General features: G+C 40.9%; 1 protein-coding gene across 3 annotated transcripts in view; it reads left to right on the top strand.

Annotated features, from left to right (window-relative positions):
* The window catches only part of shisa7b (shisa family member 7), a 43,246-nt gene that overhangs the window by 13,852 nt on the left and 11,554 nt on the right, over positions 1–17,840 (top strand). The window contains exons 2-7 of one of the 3 annotated variants that reach the window (XM_034125224.1): positions 2,192–5,144; positions 7,660–7,902; positions 8,808–8,924; positions 11,221–11,363; positions 13,103–13,171; positions 17,138–17,368. In XM_034125224.1, the coding sequence (XP_033981115.1) occupies positions 4,684–5,144; positions 7,660–7,902; positions 8,808–8,924; positions 11,221–11,363; positions 13,103–13,171; positions 17,138–17,368 (1,264 nt within the window). In that variant the 5' untranslated portion in view covers positions 2,192–4,683. The remainder of the gene's footprint in view (positions 1–2,191; positions 5,145–7,659; positions 7,903–8,807; positions 8,925–11,220; positions 11,364–13,102; positions 13,172–17,137; positions 17,369–17,840) is intronic. The other 2 variants (XM_034125225.1, XM_034125226.1) reach the window with 2 other exon arrangements.

Here is a 17,840-nt window from a genome sequence, read left to right as displayed (position 1 = left end):
GTTATTAATGTAAGTGTCTTTTCTAATCACCCAGCCCATGTCTTAAACCTGAATGTGAGTACTGCTGGATGTATTATGTTTATTTCATATATTGGATGAATCCAATCTTTGCGTTTGAAAGCCGGTGGAAGTTCAGCTGTTTGTCAGTGGGGGGGGGGGTCGAGACACATCGATGTGAAGCCAGGCTGTCAGGGGCAGCAGAGGGGACGGGGCTATTTAGGTTGCTGTGATTCAGGAAATAGTCCCGTCGACTCCTGAACCCCGGAATCAGAACATCCTGTTCTCATATATATGTGTCTCGTGCACTCACACTCATCATGTTCCTGCTTCTGAAGGGAAAGCTCTCTCAGTAATTCACCACTTCTTGCTTTTCTCTACCTTTGTCATTTTTCAGGATGTGCCTCTGATGTCTTGTTGCGTGTTTTTTGTCTTTGATGCTTCTGTCAGTGACAGGCAGCGCTGTTGCTCCAGGGACTGATCTCTCTTTCTGTTTGCTTTGAGGGATCCAGCTTAGATGATTGCAGGTCACTGTTGGACCAATATTTCAAGATTTTCATGATAATCATGTGTAAGGGATGGGACTTAACAGGATTTTATTTAAATAAAAAACCCTCATAGGTATACTTTAGTGCCTTTTCTTTCAAAGTTTAAAGCATATTTTGATTATGGAATGATTGTCCCATACCTAATCATGTCTGAGAAACCTAACATTACCTTCAAATGTAGCCACTGACTGTCATTGTTGGTAACGTAATGTATAACATCGCCTTTAAGAATCCCTTTCTTTTATATAATGCTTAACATATCTTTTAAAATGACAAATCAGAGCTTAACAGAGGACTGTATTTGATAGTATAGTGACATATAGCCCGAATGTAGAACCGTTCCTAATCTAATAGCATACTATTCAAACGTTTTCCCCTCAACATTTTTAGTTTGTACTAGATGTATTGTTGAAACAGTTTTATAATTGAATGTGCTGATTTAGTTGATTGATAATTATCCTAAATGCAAAATAAGTATGACATGTGTGCGACCATACCCCACACAAATGAACATGCTTCCTCTGCTCCCTTGTCTCCTTCATGTTCGATACTGTGGTATGACAGAAGGACTCTGCAGAAGGACGCTTATAACCTTTTCATACACAGCACCTAGGAAACATTCATTCCAGGGTTGAAGGATTTTTTCCTGACAGTGTCATGCCCGTCCACTCCCATCACTGATGCTGCAGGCCACACACACACACACACACACACACACATACATATACGCATCTGCGTCTCTTTCCTCGGTCCTTCTGTCAGATGAGTCCATATGGCAGCTGTCATGTTGCCTGCTCTCTTTTCATCAAAGTCAGATCACGGCTGCTTCGGTCCCCTCTATCAGCTGATGTTTTATATATTTGTGAGTGTGTGTACGTATTTGTCTCCAGCACAGGAAGTGAGCCAGCTAAATGCCTGGGCAACATTCAATAGTTTTCCTTCTTCACCTGTCTGGTTTCTGTAGAGAAGAACACGTTGAATCAGTGTTGTGCAGGATTTCTGGGTAATATGCTCTGTGGCAAACCCACATTCATGATATTTAAAACATTTATTCAGCACATATTAACACTACTTTGTGATGTTTGAAGCGTCAGCGCAATCGCCAGTTTAAAGTAGGAGTAAAAAGCTAGTCGCATGGCTGCACATCACCTAAGCTAAAGGCACTCTTGTGTTGGCGTGATGACATTGTGTTGTCTCTTATTGTCACTAGTTAGGAACCCCTGTTTTTAAGACACATAGAAGGGTCAGACATTCACAAGTAGGGTAATTACTGACGTATTTATGTCCGAGAAGAAAACGTGAAAATCTCTTCAGCTTGTGTTAACCACAAACCCTAATTCAGTCTTTTAACCACAATCGTGTTCAATACAACTTTGAATTTGTGACGTGGAACCGGAATTGGTCAAATGTTGTTTGGCCTGGTTTTAGGACTTGTTTCTGCACAACTCTATAAAACAACAGACATTATACTAATGAGTATATATATATATATATATATATATATATATATATATATATATATATATATATATATATATATATATATATATATATATATAAAAACCCACAGAAGATTCTTCTTAATGCACCTTTTCCATCTTCTGGACATAAATGCATCTTATTTATGTTGTGTTCTTCTCTTGCAGTGTGGACGCTGCTGATGTGAACCTGTGAGAGGCAGAAAGACTTTGAATCTCTACAGGAGCGCCCCGGCACCACATGGAGGTTTTCCAGAGGATTGTCTCGGCTGCTTTCAAAGCCTAGACTCCTCACAGACTATACTCGCTCCTTTTCCACTATTTGTACTTTCTCCTAAACGCACCCCTTCCCTTCTTGTCTGCTGTTTTTGTTCTAAGCAAGACCAAAACCACGTGCCAAACCGACTGTGTCAAGAGAAGAAGCAAAACAAATCCAGAAACCCACCGTCACAAAAGCATCATACGAAGAGATTATTCAGTCATTTAGCTTTGATTTAGAGTACAGCCCTTCCCATTAAAATCCCATTAAACCCAAACACATCCATCACAGCACATCGAAGAGATATTTTAACAGACTTTATATATCATTTGTCTTCGGTCCGTGTTTGCATAGCTGCCGCTCTTAATGCTGAACCTGAGAGACGGCGATCGGTGCATTATTGGTTCAAAGTGCTTTATAAACGGACCCTCCTGCTTGTGTGTTGCAGAAGGAAAGCAGCGATAGCTCCGCTCCGACGGCGCCTGAACACTTTTAAAGCTTGGGCAGGACGGGGTTTGACTGACGGGCGAAACAAGCCGCGTCAAACCTGATAAATATAGGCTCCACTAGCACCGCCATCACCGCTGCTATCTCAAAGGCTCGGAGATACCTCTCGTCTCAGTCCGCGCTGTGAAACGCTGTCGACACTTTGCCTATCTCCTTCTTCCAGTCGCTTACACGAGAGAGGCCTCTCGCTCTTTGTTGTCTTCTGTTTCTTCCACACTGAAAAACCCCCTTTATCTTATCCCAGACCTCTTCTTCCTCTTATTCTACTAAAAAAAACAACAAAAAACATGCAACTTAAAACCTTTCACTGTATTCACATTGATCGTGGAAGTTTCTAAGAACATAACCTGAAGCCATACCGAACACCAGCCATACAAATACTTTACTCATTTACAAAAACACCTCACGATGTTTGAGATTCCTTCAACTAAGTGATCTTCGAACACATCAGTGCACATTCAGGGAGTCAATGAAGAAAGTGTTTTGTTTCCTACCCCGTGTCTTAAATAGATCGCTTTTAAATCTGTGAGCGTGGCAGCGACCGCGTCCAGTGCCCGTCGCCGAGTTCCCGCCGTCGCCCCGTGTTCCACTGTGCTGACGGATGAATCCGGACATTTTCATGTCTGTTCTGTGGGCAGAACCTCGCTGCCCTGCTAGAACCGGGCCCAAGCCCTCCTTCGTTCTCTTCTGTTGGGCCAAGCTAAATTCAGAGCAAAGACACTCACACAAGGGTATCGAACGCACATAGATCCTCTTTTTATTTCTCTCTTTTTGTCACCACCTTCTCGCTAGATCACTCTTTCGTGAATGCCTTCACATGCTCATTTATTGAACACACTTCTAGCAACTGCTGGACGTTTTTTCTTAAAGATTTAACACTACTTAATGTTCATTTATCAGCTTTATTAGTCTGTCCACAACTTATAAATTCACAATTCTACTAGTGTTTAACCCAACATTTCAAGCATATTCACCTTTATCGATTCTCTTCATCTAAACTTAATGAAAAAGAGTTTGTTTATTGACAAATTGTAAGCATAGTTTATCAAAATACAAATTAAAGTCACGGCTTGTGCCAAATTCAGACTAACTTCTGCTGAGATCTCTTAAGCTGCTGCTGTTGTTTACAGACACCAGACAAACAGAGCTCCATATTTGATTAGATTTTTTAAAACAAACCTTTTCCCATGTATGATTTCACATAACAGTTATACACGCAGGACAACAGAAGTGCCAAACTCAAACAGGAGAACATCCAACGTCTGTTAAAGCTCATCAAAAATAAAGTTTACATACAGCGCTAAATGTTTACAGACTACACTTTCCATACGTGAATCGTTACTTAAACCGTGCCATAAACGACTACAAGAAAACTCTCCAGTAGGAAATACATCAGACTCTTTTTCGAAAGAGGTCTAGTATTAAAAGAGTTTACTCATTTTGTTTACAGTAAAAATAATTACTGCCTATTTTAAAGATTTGAATTTTGGCCTAGAGACTGTAAAAACTGACAGACCAAACTTTAATATCCAACACCTGCTGCCATAAAAACAAACCACATTATTCTATATTTATAATCAGTTGAAGTGTTCGTTTCAATTGATTATAACAGAACAGAACGTTCATATAGGGCCTAAAAACTCTGAAAGACCTCAATGTTTACAAAAGCTGCTTAAGGAAAGGATTTGTATTCAGAGAGAAATGTTTACATTAAGCTGAAAGAGTGAAATGCCAAACACCTTCATCGTACATTGCTTGAACTGAGTGAATCTCGAAGAGGAACCTTTGCTCCTGTGCAGTGTGGACTGAACAAGAAGGAAATACTTCATCAGACTTTTCATACTCAAGCTTTTTATAAAGAAAGAGGACCCTGAAAACACACCAGGAGCTGTTTATGTCATTTCTTTTTTTAACAGCCGCTCAAGAACTTTGTTTTGATAAAACAATGAACGCTACTACTCAAAAAGGGATGTTTTGCCTGTCCCTTCTGCTTTGCTCTTGCCTCAGTGTCTCCACGGTAACCGTCACCAAGGAGCGCCGCGCGGTTGACAGCGATGTCAGGACTCTGACCGGCGGCAGTAGCTCTGCTGCGGCTGGGAAAAGGAGCCCCACCCTGTTCCTCCTGACGGGCTACAAGCCGCCGCTCCCCCCTCTTCCTGCCGGGCCCAAAGTGGCGCCCAAAGCGGCCGAGGTAGAGGACGGAGATGACCCGCCAGTCGTGGCCGAGCTACCTCCAAAGCCCCTCCCTCAGACCATGTTGCCGAGGAACATGACGGCCAACGCCCTGAGGCCTCCGCTCGGCGCCGCCCAAGTGGCTCCGCCTCCCAGACAGCTGGTGGATGTGGACGAGTGCAGGTACGACTACTTCCTGTTGTTGGAATTTGTGTTTATATTTCAAAATAATCTCAGTCTGTTTATGTTAAGTATTGAAAAGCTGAAAAACATCAAAGACATTTATAAATACATTATAGGAAGTCAATTAATCAGATTTTTTCAAAATACCAATAGCAAAGAAAGACAGAAAAACAATTGTCGTTTTGTTTTATTTTATTTCCTCAGATGGACTTTAGTGAAGTAAATTGTATGTATATAGTTTAATATTACAAATATGCCTAAATAGGCTTCACAATCTGTAAAGAATATGACACCCTTTATTATTAGACTATGTATTCAGATAATCCAAAAGAATCCCAAATAAACCTTACAGGGTAGAAATGGAGGAAACATTAGGACGAGCCCCTGATGAGAGATCCCTCTCCAAACACACCTGGGATAGATGCTGTGTGTGCAGATAACCAGTCAAATAACAATTCAAATAATCAGGATGTGTAATAAATACTAGAGTATCCTCTGGTAGCAACACTTTTGACATACAATACAAAACCATTTCTAATTCATCTGCTCCCTTAAGAAAAACTATTAAAGAAAATAGACTTAGGTTTGCTGTACAGTAGCTGAGATGTTCCTTCCATCGGCCAACATTTTAACTACATCTGTGTAATGTGTTGATCACACCATAACAAGAAGGAGAGGCACATCATGATTCTCTCCTCCTGCAGCAGCTCTGATCTCCATCTCACTGGAGATTATATTTTTGCACTGAGAGGCGTCTGGCTGTTGCTAGGCAACATGTAATCAGCTCTAAATCAGTTGTATGCAGGCGAGCCACACACACACTCAGCAGCAGCTCATTCAGCACCACCCGTAGTAACAGTTAAACAGATTTGAATATGACATAAGCTCCTCACTTGTGTTCGTCTCAATGCGATGTTTCCTTAATGCCGTCTGTAAGATGACATCATCTGTGTTTCGGTGTTGATTGTTCAGTTGGAAATGCCTGACCTTTCTTCCTGCACAGAAATTGCCATGGTGATGTGAGCAGGAAATACAGAATCACATATTAAAGTCATAAAAAATTCAAGATTTTAAAATTAATAAAAAACAAAACAAATTCTTTAAAAAATGTTATAATAATTAAATACTATAAATGAACAATTGTGTATTTAATTAGATTAAAGATTTTAATGCAAATTTAAGTCACAATTTGTGCCAAATTCAGACCGACTTCCCCTCTGCTTGTTCACTCAGAAAAGCTGAGACCCTAGAAGCTGCCAGGGCTGTTGTTTACAGACATAAGACATACAAAGCTCCATGTTTGATTTGATTTTTAATAAAACATTAGTTTTGATTTCACAACAGTTAGCCAATCTCAAGTCAGATTACATCCAACGTCTGTGAGAGCTCGTAATGTATTACTGCAAATACAGCGTTAAATAATAACAGACTACATTTTCTAGCAATTTGTTTTACGTAAATTAAAACTTTAATGCTGCAAACTACTCTCAGAAAACACCTCACTAGGACGTTAAAGACTCAAGTCTCTCATGAAATGATACACAAGATTATCCCGTTAATGGAAATTGATCATGGTACATTTATTTGTATATTCAGCTCAATTGATGACAAAATCCTATATCGTTCCATCACTTTGAACTGAAAATTCTGCTGAGGTCCAACATATTAAAATGTCTAAATATATACATCAGTCAATATATTATATTTTGAAGATGATATACTTTATGTACCCTTAATTTCAGTAGTTTAATATTAAACACAGAGGATATTTAATAATAATGTTTACATTTCTCCCATGTGTCCAGGACATTGAAACTAGGGATGCTCCGATCGATCGGCCGCCGATTGTTATCGGTCGATATTCACTCTCGGCCAATTGATCGGAGAGCCGATCACATGACGTAAAATACATGACACTTTTCTCTGTGCGCGGCAAAACAAGCTCGCCAAAATGGCTTCACCAGTCTGGCAGTATTTAAAGTGTCCGAAAAAGACAATACAATAGCGGTATGCAACGTGTGTGAAGCAGAAATCCTGCAGCTCCACCCGCTGTGACGGACCGGTGAGCGGAACAGAACACACACTAAGAGTTAGACCTAACACACTTAGCTATTTTATCTACCTCTGGAACAAGCTAAACTAGTTATAAATATATTTATTCTTCACTGTCGGGTCACTCATTACTGGATCAGTGAGCTGCATGAGATACTGACAGGCTGTCAGGAGAGAGAGAGAGGGGGAGAGGAAAAGAGAGCGCTTCCGCTCATTTCTCCCGTGTTATTCTCCAAAGTTAATGTAAACTTGAATAATGTACTTCATTTTAATGTAATAATTATGTTGGTTGTTGTTTGTGGAAGCGCATCATGTATTGAAAAATTAATCTGAACTTTTCGATCCGTTACGATTATAAACTGAAGCAAAATAAAAATGAGCCCCATTAACTGAGTTTTAAACATCACTTTAAATGGAAGATCCCCATGAAATGTCTTTGTTAATCTCGATTTTTGTTCCACAGGGGTTACTACGACGTGATGGGGCACTTTGACAAGAACTTCAACTGCTCCAAGGGCAGCTACATCTACTGCTGCGGGACCTGCCACTACCGCTTCTGCTGCGAGCACCAGAGGAGCCGGCTGGACCAGGGGTCCTGCAACAACTACAAGGCCCCGCCGTGGGCCGAGCCGCAGGTGACCGCCACCGTGAACTCCGACACCAAGCGAGACCCGGACTTTGAGACGCTGCAGCAGCAGAACAGCAGGTCACAGTCTAATACAATACTCAAATAATTACCGTTTTAAAGCTCCCATGTCATGCTTTTCCGGTTATTACCCGTCCCCTTGTGTGTTATGTAGCTTTTTCTGCATGTAAACGGTGTGCAAAGTCACAAACCCTCAAAGTACACCCTGTAGCGAGTAAAACTCTAACACAGAAAAGACCTGTCTATGCTGCCCCAGAACGCCTCGTTGGAGATTTCTCTTTTTCCATTTTTTCCTTCCGGGTCCTATTGACGTAACGAAGTCCAAATGGACCAATCCGTGGGGCTCCACACACACACACACACACACACACACACACTCAGCCTTATCTTTTCTCAGCCGCGGTGCTGCGCGGAGCTCCGTATACACACACACTCGGAGCTCAGGCTGTGAGTGTGTGTGTGTGTGCTGTCTCGCAGTCTCCACGCTGCAACCAGGAAAGGACACCAGTAATCCAGCTCACACTGTCCGCTCCTCGAGACTCAAAGGGCGGAGCAGCGAGCCCCGCAACGTCCCACCAACACGGCACCCAGACCCCACGCAGCATTCTCATCTGTTTGTCATTACTGGTGTCATTTTCTGGTTGCTATCAAATGCCATTGTAACACATAAACACACATCCGAGCACAGTGGGCTCATAGGGAGGGGGGGGGGGGGCAGGAGCTCCAACAAACCGTTTAGGACAGAGAGTGAATACACATACTATACAGAGATGCTGTATGAGAAACCAATGTGATTTTGGAACATTGAAGAGTGTAAATCTATTCTAGTAGACCTCAACAATGGAATTATGATCAGTAGAAATGGCCATGACATGGGACCTTTAATAGAGGTAGATGGATGATGTTTTTATTTCCCTTTCTCTTATTCTTAGTGGGCCTAATTTGTGATTTTCCTCTGACTGCAGTACGGCGTATGTGATTGGAGGTGTGATCTCCTTCACGCTGGTGGTGGCCGTGGGCGTCCGGATCGCCTTCAGCAAGGTGGCACGGCGACCCCGCAACAGAGACATCAACATGCCCAGGTGAGAGCACAGGACACGTGTGCTGGGTAAAAAGAGAACAGGAGTTTTAGCAAAGAGTGCGGTTTACCCTCAGTTTGTTCATTTGAATAGGCAGTACAGTTTCATTAGAGTGGTGCAGTGATTAAGTATTTGTGTAAGCCAACCTGCAAGTTGGCTTCGAAGGGCTCCCTTGACAAAAAGCTATGGGATTATTCCATTGGATTTTGGAATATGTTTGATGATACTGACACGTTTTGTTCAGCAAGATAGTCTCCACAGATTAATAACACTTTTATAATAGTTGAATCGTAAATGCAATCGACTGAACTAAGTAACTAACATAATGCTAAAAACAAACTGCCTGACTGTCACATGACTTCACATCACTACCGCTAAACTAAAAGCAGCTAATAGGCGCGTTTACACCGCAGTACTTTTCCCACTTTAGTTCCGATATAGTTCTGAAATGTTGCGTTCACACCAAAATAATCCGGAACTAAAATTAGTTCATGAGAACCTTTTTATAACCACGTAATGCAAACCACGCCCCGTAAAACTCCCAAAACGTTTTGTGAAGCTGCCATTTTATTATCCTCGCATTAGCATTATTAGCATTAGCATTAGCCCAGCGCACAAACGCAGAGAGACTAACTTATGGCAACACAAAATAACACATGGGAGCGGTGGAGATGAGGAGGTGTCGGCGTTCTGGCGATTTACTCGGAAGGCTTCAGTAGAAGCTGCTGGGAGTCCCAGCAGCTTCTACTATAGGCTAGAAAGGATCCGTCTTGTGTAAATATGACGTCACGTTCTCGTTGTAACTCTCGTTGTAATCGGAGCGGCTCAGAAACACATCTACAGCAGTAGCATGCAACATACACATTAATGCAGCAGCGATATTAATAGAGAAACATCAGACATAATAGTAAAACACTGAAAGGGAACATTTTATTGCACCAGGAGCTATCTTGGGACTTTTACTTCGACAACGTTGACTTGCCTGTGAATAAAAAATAAACCATAGTGTTGGTGATCTACAGTGTTGTCATTCTTCTTTGAACAGCAAGACCGCTAACACCCTATTTCAACAATCACATTCCCTGTAATTGACACAATTAATAGATAGTTTAGCTTCTCACCATCATTTGCTGTGGCCCACTGATGTTAACGATCGTAACTGAAAGGCTGCCTGCCAAACGTAAACATTCAGCCACGTGACTTGCAAACTCTCGCGAGAGTTTTACTCAAGACGGATCCTTTCTAGCCTTAACCGATCTTGCACCCCTGCCCGATCTGCACTGCGCATGTGCGAGATGGTCCGCCATATTGGACAACTCCATACGGCAACTCTAATGGGACATTTGACGTCTAAACGACTGCCCGATTTGCATCGTGCATGCGCGAGTCATAAGTCTCAAATATCTATACAAAAATCTTTTTTTATTTTATTTGGAATAAAATGAAGGACATTCACAGTTAATGTAATTAGATATAAATGATGAATGCCATACATATTGCATACATTCAGTCAATATTTCTTCAGTATGTATGATAGCTGTCTAACAGAAGTTAAATCCATTTCTCACTTATTCTGACAATGTACTTAACCCAATAAAATGACCCAATAAAAGGAGTTGTTAAATAATAGTGAAGTCACGTTGTAATAACAATAACTCATCTCTCTCGTTCAGATTAATATTGTTGGGTTTTTTGAGTGTTCTTTTTCTGCTTTGCCAAACGCCACTGTGTCAAGTGTCCTATTAGAGTTGCCGTATGTAGTTGTCAAATATGGCAGACCATCTCGCACATGCGCAGTGCAGATCGGGCAGTGGTGCAGATCGGGTAGTGACACTCATGAACTAAGTTCTGATGAACCTTTGTGGGAAAAGTACTGCGGTGTGAAAGCGCCTTATGATGACGTCATGATGTTTAGAAGTCTCATTTAGTCACTTGTTAGCAACCACCATTTTTAAAACGCGTATAGGTTTACCAGATGGGTATTTACTTGGGTATTTTATAGACAAAACATTCAAATCTCTTAAGCTTGTATTAACCAAAACCACAATTATAATATCCTTGACAACGTAGCCCAGAATGCTTCAATGCAATGCTTATTTGCGGGTTTAGGACTCATTCCTGTACCACTCTGTAACTCAGGACTAAGAAAGATAAAAGTATTTAGAAAAAGGATAGAATATGAAACAATACTTTGCATATTTCTATACTGATTACAAACTGTATTTCAGTGTCACTTTATCATGTTTCGTCCTCCTCTTTGCCCTCTCCTTTCTTCATCTGATCATTCTTCCTGTGGCAGATCTCTGGTGGACATCTTGCGTCACCAGTCGAGCCCGGTGCAGCAGGGAGAGAGGAACAACTCCACGGGGTTGACCACCAACTTAGACGGACGGACGTCTAAAAACCTCTACACCCCCATCCTGCAGGGCAAAGACAACCGCAGTAAGTCCCACCAACTTAATTTGAAACAAGGATGGCTAAAAGTAAAATAAATCTGATTAATTACACACATTAGTCATCATTTTCAGATGAAATGAACAGTGCCAGGTCCCAAGGGACATAGATGGTAATTGCTTTTATTCAAGCCTCAATCTCAGTGGAATTCGTTTGTTGTGACTGAGGAGATGCCAGACGCAGCTATTAAGAGAAATGAAAAGATGAAGTTTAGACTTTGTCTCAACAATAACACAAATTAGTACATCCTCTTGCAGAAATGATTACTTTTAATACCTTATATTGTAGATATTACCCCCCTTTTTTTTTACCTACAATGTTACGAATTACACCGTCAAAGAGGCACTATAATGCTTTTTGGGGTTAACACTTTCCTGTAGTGTATTATATAGGTTTTTGTGCATGTCAATGGTCTGCAAAGGTTGTGTTTCCTCCAGAGGGAGTTTCTCTCCCTGCCTAACCAATCAGAGCAGACTGGGCTCTGGTTTCAGACAGAGGGTGAAAAGAGGTGCTGCAGCACAGGCAGTATGAGAAAATAAAGAGCTTTTTGAACATTAAAGCATGGAGACATGTCACACTAGAGGCACACTATACTAATATGAACCTGAATATGAGCATAATAGGGCCCCTTTAAATTCAAAGAAACTCTCCTCATTTGTGTTTGGGGGTAAAAAAACTGCAAAACTGGATGTTTAGCTGATCTAGTTTAAAAGATGACCCCGAGGGCCTTACATATATTCACTGACTTTGTTTAACAGTGAAAAATGTTTGTGTCCAAAACGTTTTATGCATTTAAATGCTTAACATTTTCTGATGTGTGGGCTTTCCTGTCTTTCTCACAGTATTTATATTTTCTCAGCTTAATCAAGTGATATTTACTGTAAAACAGTGTGGGCACTTCTCACTGAGGTAATGATGGCTCTGTCAGTGGACATTCTTTTTCATTCTGTGATCCATGTGCACCTCAGGCTGCCCACAGCTTTGTGTCGTTTCTGATGAGACAAAGACGAGTGATGAAAATCAGTGTTGGTGAACGCGTTTGCTTTCTTGTATTGTAAAAAGTCGCACAATGACAGTCCAAACACATTTCTCTCTTTACTGCTGCCACTGTCTCTCGCCTCTCTCAACACAAGCTCTCTCAGTCTCTCCAGGATCTGCTGAGTTGTATTTTGGGGATTTTTTTTAAGGTTTTAATAATGAGAAATTCATATCAAGGAAAATGTGGTGTAAATAAAGATATGCTATTATTTTTCTTTTTACAACTTCTCTTATTACTTATCAAAGACGCTGGACACATAGTTTAAACAAAGTCCATATTTTATAAAAAAATCTTTTATGGATTTACTTTAACATTAGCATATTAAAAACCTGCATTTTCACACATAATACTTGATTGTAGGTTTTGTTTTTTGCAAACAAAAATATAGTCAGATCAACCCATTGAGCATTTGTAGAATATAACCTTGCCTTTTGTCTCCTGCCTCTCTGGAGTTGCTGAAGATATGAATAGACATGCTGATCCACAGTTTGATTGAGTTCACTGCGGATTTGTGTCAATAAAGTACGACCATAAAAAGATCCATCCCTGGAGGGACTGTCTGTCTCTCTCTTTCTGTCCCTCTCTGTCCTCTCTCTCTCTACTGACACATGTGCTTACTCGACACACGGCTCTGTGTCTCAGGAGTGGTTTGGTTGTCCATCAGTTTGTTGGCTCTCTCTCTTTGCAGCTGGGAACTTGCACCACCATTTTAACCAGCAGGGGTCTGCCTCCAGCCCCAAACACACGGCCACCATCGGTAAGCCTCGTGGTCAGAAGCACGGGCGGCGACGAGCTGCCCCCCCCCCCCCGCCCCCCCTCTCCACGGCTTCACTGCCACACTGTCTGTCTGTCTTGTTGTTGCTATGACGGCCTGTTGTCCCGCACTCTTAAAAAACAGCTGTGCCACTCTCAACACCGCTTTTCAAACATATACGTGTGGTTGTGTTGAACGTGACACATCTTTCACCAGAGTGTGAGCTCAAAGTTGTCTGGCCTGCTCTCTGCTTAATGCAAGCCTGCCCCCCCCCCCTCCACCACGACCCACTTACCACCAAGAGTCTGCTTCCAAATAGAGAGGCGGAGTCCCCCCCCTTCTGATGTATCCCTGATTTCAGAAAGTTAGTTTACAGCACGAAACAATAGTTTTGTGATCCTGCTTGAATTGTGCAATGAGTCACACATAGTTTGTCCATTTATATGTGTTTTTCACTTCAAGAAAGGTTTCATTTTCTTGTTGAAGTATAAGACTGAAAATTCTTGATAAGGACTACACTCTCAAAAGTTTTACGTCGTAACTTTCTCTCTTTAGGAAGGTTTTCGCACCAGCTTTTGCTAGCCCTGAAGTTAGCAACGACTCTGGCTCAGGCTATTCGCCTTTTATTCAACTTTGACATCTTAATTGTTTTCTTTGAACTGTTTAACTGATAACATAAATCAGTAAATACTATTATACCATAGTGTTTTATCTATGGACTCTTGGTGTTGTGTATCAGCTGGTATGCAAAAGAATGAGCAAGACCTGTTGCTGATGTGATTACACCCTGTTACAAAACACACAGGCACTGAGAAAGTAATCGCCAACAAACTGCTAATTTCTTTACTAGCAAAATATATTTTATTTGGACAAACATATTTGTAATTCATGACATCGTTTAAGCAGGGTCAAAAACTCCAGAAGGGGAGGGACTTCGCCTCTTCTTCTTCTTCTACTTCTTTTGCTACTTCTTGTTCTTTTTCCTTTTCTTCCTTTTCTCCTTCTTCAACTCCTTCTCCTGTGTAGCAGTGATGCGACCGTGCTTTAAGCTGACACTGCATTTCTCCAGAGGTCATGGCTTAAGCAAGGCCACTGCACTTTACCTGAGTCTGTTTTCCCAGGCTTTGCACCAAGAAAACAAAAAAGCAATGCTAGCACGAGTGATTTATCTCCCGAAAGAAGGATGTCGTGGTTGTACTCAGAAAATAAACACAAGTCATTGTTTGTGAAGGCTAATCTGATGCATTTTTCATGGCTGCCCCTGAACACTGGATAAGGTTGCCGTGGAAATATGATTTTGCACTGAATTTTTAAAGTTGTTTCCGTGCCAATTATTCCAAACCATTACACCTACATGCGTCCCTCAAGGGATGAATTACACGAGTAGGCAACAGTAAAGAATATAACCAACTATACAGATAAGTAAAAGCTAAGTTTAAACTGTGCTTTTAGTGTGTTTTATATCCTTCAGTTGCTAATGGTTACTATCTCTTATATAATAATACATATAAACAAACTCTAAAGTATTTCTTACATAAATGATTCAGCTATTGATTATCTTTCTTAAACTGGCTATTCATTCAAACCAAACTTATAATAAATCAGTATCCGTACACAATGAAATATAAGTGTATAATATTATATTGGCTTTAAACCTACTGAACAAGAATTACAAAGTAATATACTGGAAGAATATATTTACCACTTTTTCCCTGATGCTCTGAATAAGCCCTGATGTGTTGGCAATGCCGAGATGGTTTTAAAAGTTGCTAAATGTAGCGAGAAAGTCACCAAGGCTCTATCACATTTCGCCAGTGGTGTAATGTTATCAAGCACATTTACTCAGTGCTCTACTTCAGTACAAAATTGAAGTTATCGAATTTGACTTGAGTATTTTCACATTATGCTACTTTATGATACTACTTTATGATACTTTTACTCTACTACATTTATTTGACATATTTACGAACTAGTCTATTTGCAGATTTCGTTTTTTAATACAAAATAAAATTCAACACACAGTATAATGTATTTTTATAGGGTAAGCAACTCAGTAGTGTATGAAGTTATTGAAATAATTAAAACTATCTGGTGCTTGAAATGTTGCATAACGAGTACTTTAACTTTTGGTACTTAAATTATTAAATGAATGCTAATACTTTTTTACTTGTAACTGAGTATTTTTACACTATAGTATTTCTACTTTTACTGAAATAAATAATCTGCATTTCGCCCATACCGAATATTGCCCCCGCTACAATTAGAGATATTAGGAGGCTATATTACGATTTTGACAAAGACTTCCTTATAACTCACTCCTACAATGTATACAATTCATAAACAAGGTTGTTTAAACTCTATTGTTGGTTTTCTAAAAGAAACGTCACTCTTTGTTGTGTCCATAAACAGGGCCGTTCTAGTTCACTCATTCTCCAATTCATTCTTGATATTTTTAGTTTTAAATGTTAGATCATAGACCTTCAATCCATTACTGGTCCTTGCTTTTTTTTTTTTAGTGTCTCTTCCTGTGTTAGATAATGTTAACAGCCTCCTGGGAGGACACAAGAGCTTCTTCTCTCTGAGTCAGATACTGTGCAGCACATTGAGAGGAGTTCATCTTTCCATGACACCATTATCAAACCTCGCTGCCAGCCAAACGTAGGTGTTCCAAAAAAAACAAAAAAAAAAAAACAATTACCTGGCACTCTTGGAAACAACCAGGCTAATTCCGTATCATGACACACAAAAAGCACATTTAGCTCAACAGTTTATGCTTTTCTTTGCTTCACAATATCTAAAGCGTATGATCTCACAGCTAGCATTGCTTTTCCTCCCCACCGTGTGTGTAACATTCACGGTACAGAAGTCAATGTGGTGTGTGTTCCCTGGGTGACGCTTAACACGGACATTATTGGCCGTTATTGGCCATTACTGTCAATGGTCAATGAGCAGTATATGTCCTGCAGTAATCTTAACAAGATCGCAGCTCATAACCATTACCACCCTGAATGGACTGGACATTGATTGTATCTCAAAGGCAGGAAACAACAGCAAATGGGCAATTTTCCAGAGTTACGCAACCTTTTTATTGCTGCTTTATATTATCACATTTTAAAACTTTTTTTTCTGAGTTGCGTAATCTTTTATTGCTGCTTTTTATATTATCACATTTTGAAACTTTTTTCTTTATATCAGCTGCTGTCACCCAGCCGTTAATAAGCTCCTCCTGTTCTCTTTGTGTAAATCTCTTCAGTGGTTGAAGATGATCCAACAATGGGCAGCATGTTTTTGTGGGCTTCACATGTTCCCTTTAGCTCATTGTTCCCTTTTTAATGTGCAGCACCTACACATGTGAGGTCACTGTGCGTGCTCCTACATGTTGGGTCATTAAAGTGCTGTCTGTTTGGGAAGATATGTATGTACTCGTATGAGGTAACTGATATACGTGTTGCAAAACAGACGCCCCCCCCCTGCCCCCCCCCCTCCCGCATTCTGCCAATCTTACATAAGACAAATCATTTGTATGTGTATCGATCCATGTGCTGCTTTTGCACTTTGCATAAATGTGAATGTGTGTATGTAGATTCTCCCCTGGCGCTCTCACTGTATTTAATGTATTTACATGTTGCTGATATGTTTGTGTTGGAGCCTCAGATGAACAGTACAGAGTTATTATTTATAGATGGTCGCCATGGAGCTCCGAGAGTCTTCCTGTGTTTACTGATCACAGCTCGTATATTTTTTTCTCTTTCTTCTGCTTTTGTCCATTTCTACTCCTTTTATATGAATTTCCTTCTTTCTATTTCTTTGTATTTTCTCTTCCTCTTTCCTTTGTGTCCCTTTTATCCTAACCTCCTCTATTTTCCCTTTTTCTGCTCCTTTTTCTTTTCCTCTCCTGATCTCCAATCTCTTGCTTCCTTTTCCTTTTGACTTCCCCTCTCCTCCTCATTGTCCTTCCCCTCCGTCCAGAGCGTGGGGCCCGTATGAACAACACCTCCCAGCTCTCCTCCGGACCCTCCCTGCTGTCAGGTAGTGGTAAAGGTCCCGACAGGGGCGGCAGCAGCATGGGAGGGAGCATGAGGCACAACAGCAGCCACCCGTCCTTCTCCCACTCCTTCCACAACCTCGCCCAGCTGCCGCCGTCCTATGAGGCCGCCATGAAACCCGAGATCAGCCGCTACAGCTCGCTGAAGAGGCTGGGTGAGCCTAGGGGGGGGGCTCAGGACTGTGATTGAACAATCTGCACCGTGTAAAACATAGACATAAACATGCTTTTTCTGGTAGAGATCCAGAGCAATGAGCAGGGGATGTTAGTCATATATTTCCTTTTGCCAAGGAAAAGGTTTCTTCTTGATAGGAATCCATTATTGATAACAGAGATGGATGTTCTCTGGAGTGTTTCTTTTAAGGTGTACACAAGATATCTGGTGTTGTACTTCCACATGAACACATTTTAAACATCAGAAGATGAGATATGACTTGTAATCCCATGTAAGGGTCAGGCTCCACAATCACTATATCGTACACTTCCCATAATGCAACCTGATATCACCTTCATTAGGCCCTGCATGCCTGGTAAACACATCTGCTACTTAACAATGAGCAGGTTATTCTCAAGCTATTCCGACCAGGTATTCCTCTTTCTGTGGCCGGGTTAGTTACTTTCACATAA

This window comes from Trematomus bernacchii, unplaced genomic scaffold, assembly GCF_902827165.1.
Source record: "Trematomus bernacchii unplaced genomic scaffold, fTreBer1.1, whole genome shotgun sequence".
NCBI classification, from domain to species: Eukaryota; Metazoa; Chordata; class Actinopteri; order Perciformes; family Nototheniidae; genus Trematomus; species Trematomus bernacchii.
The sequence above is the reverse complement of the archived record's forward strand: the minus strand, read 5'-3'. Positions and strand labels throughout refer to the sequence as shown.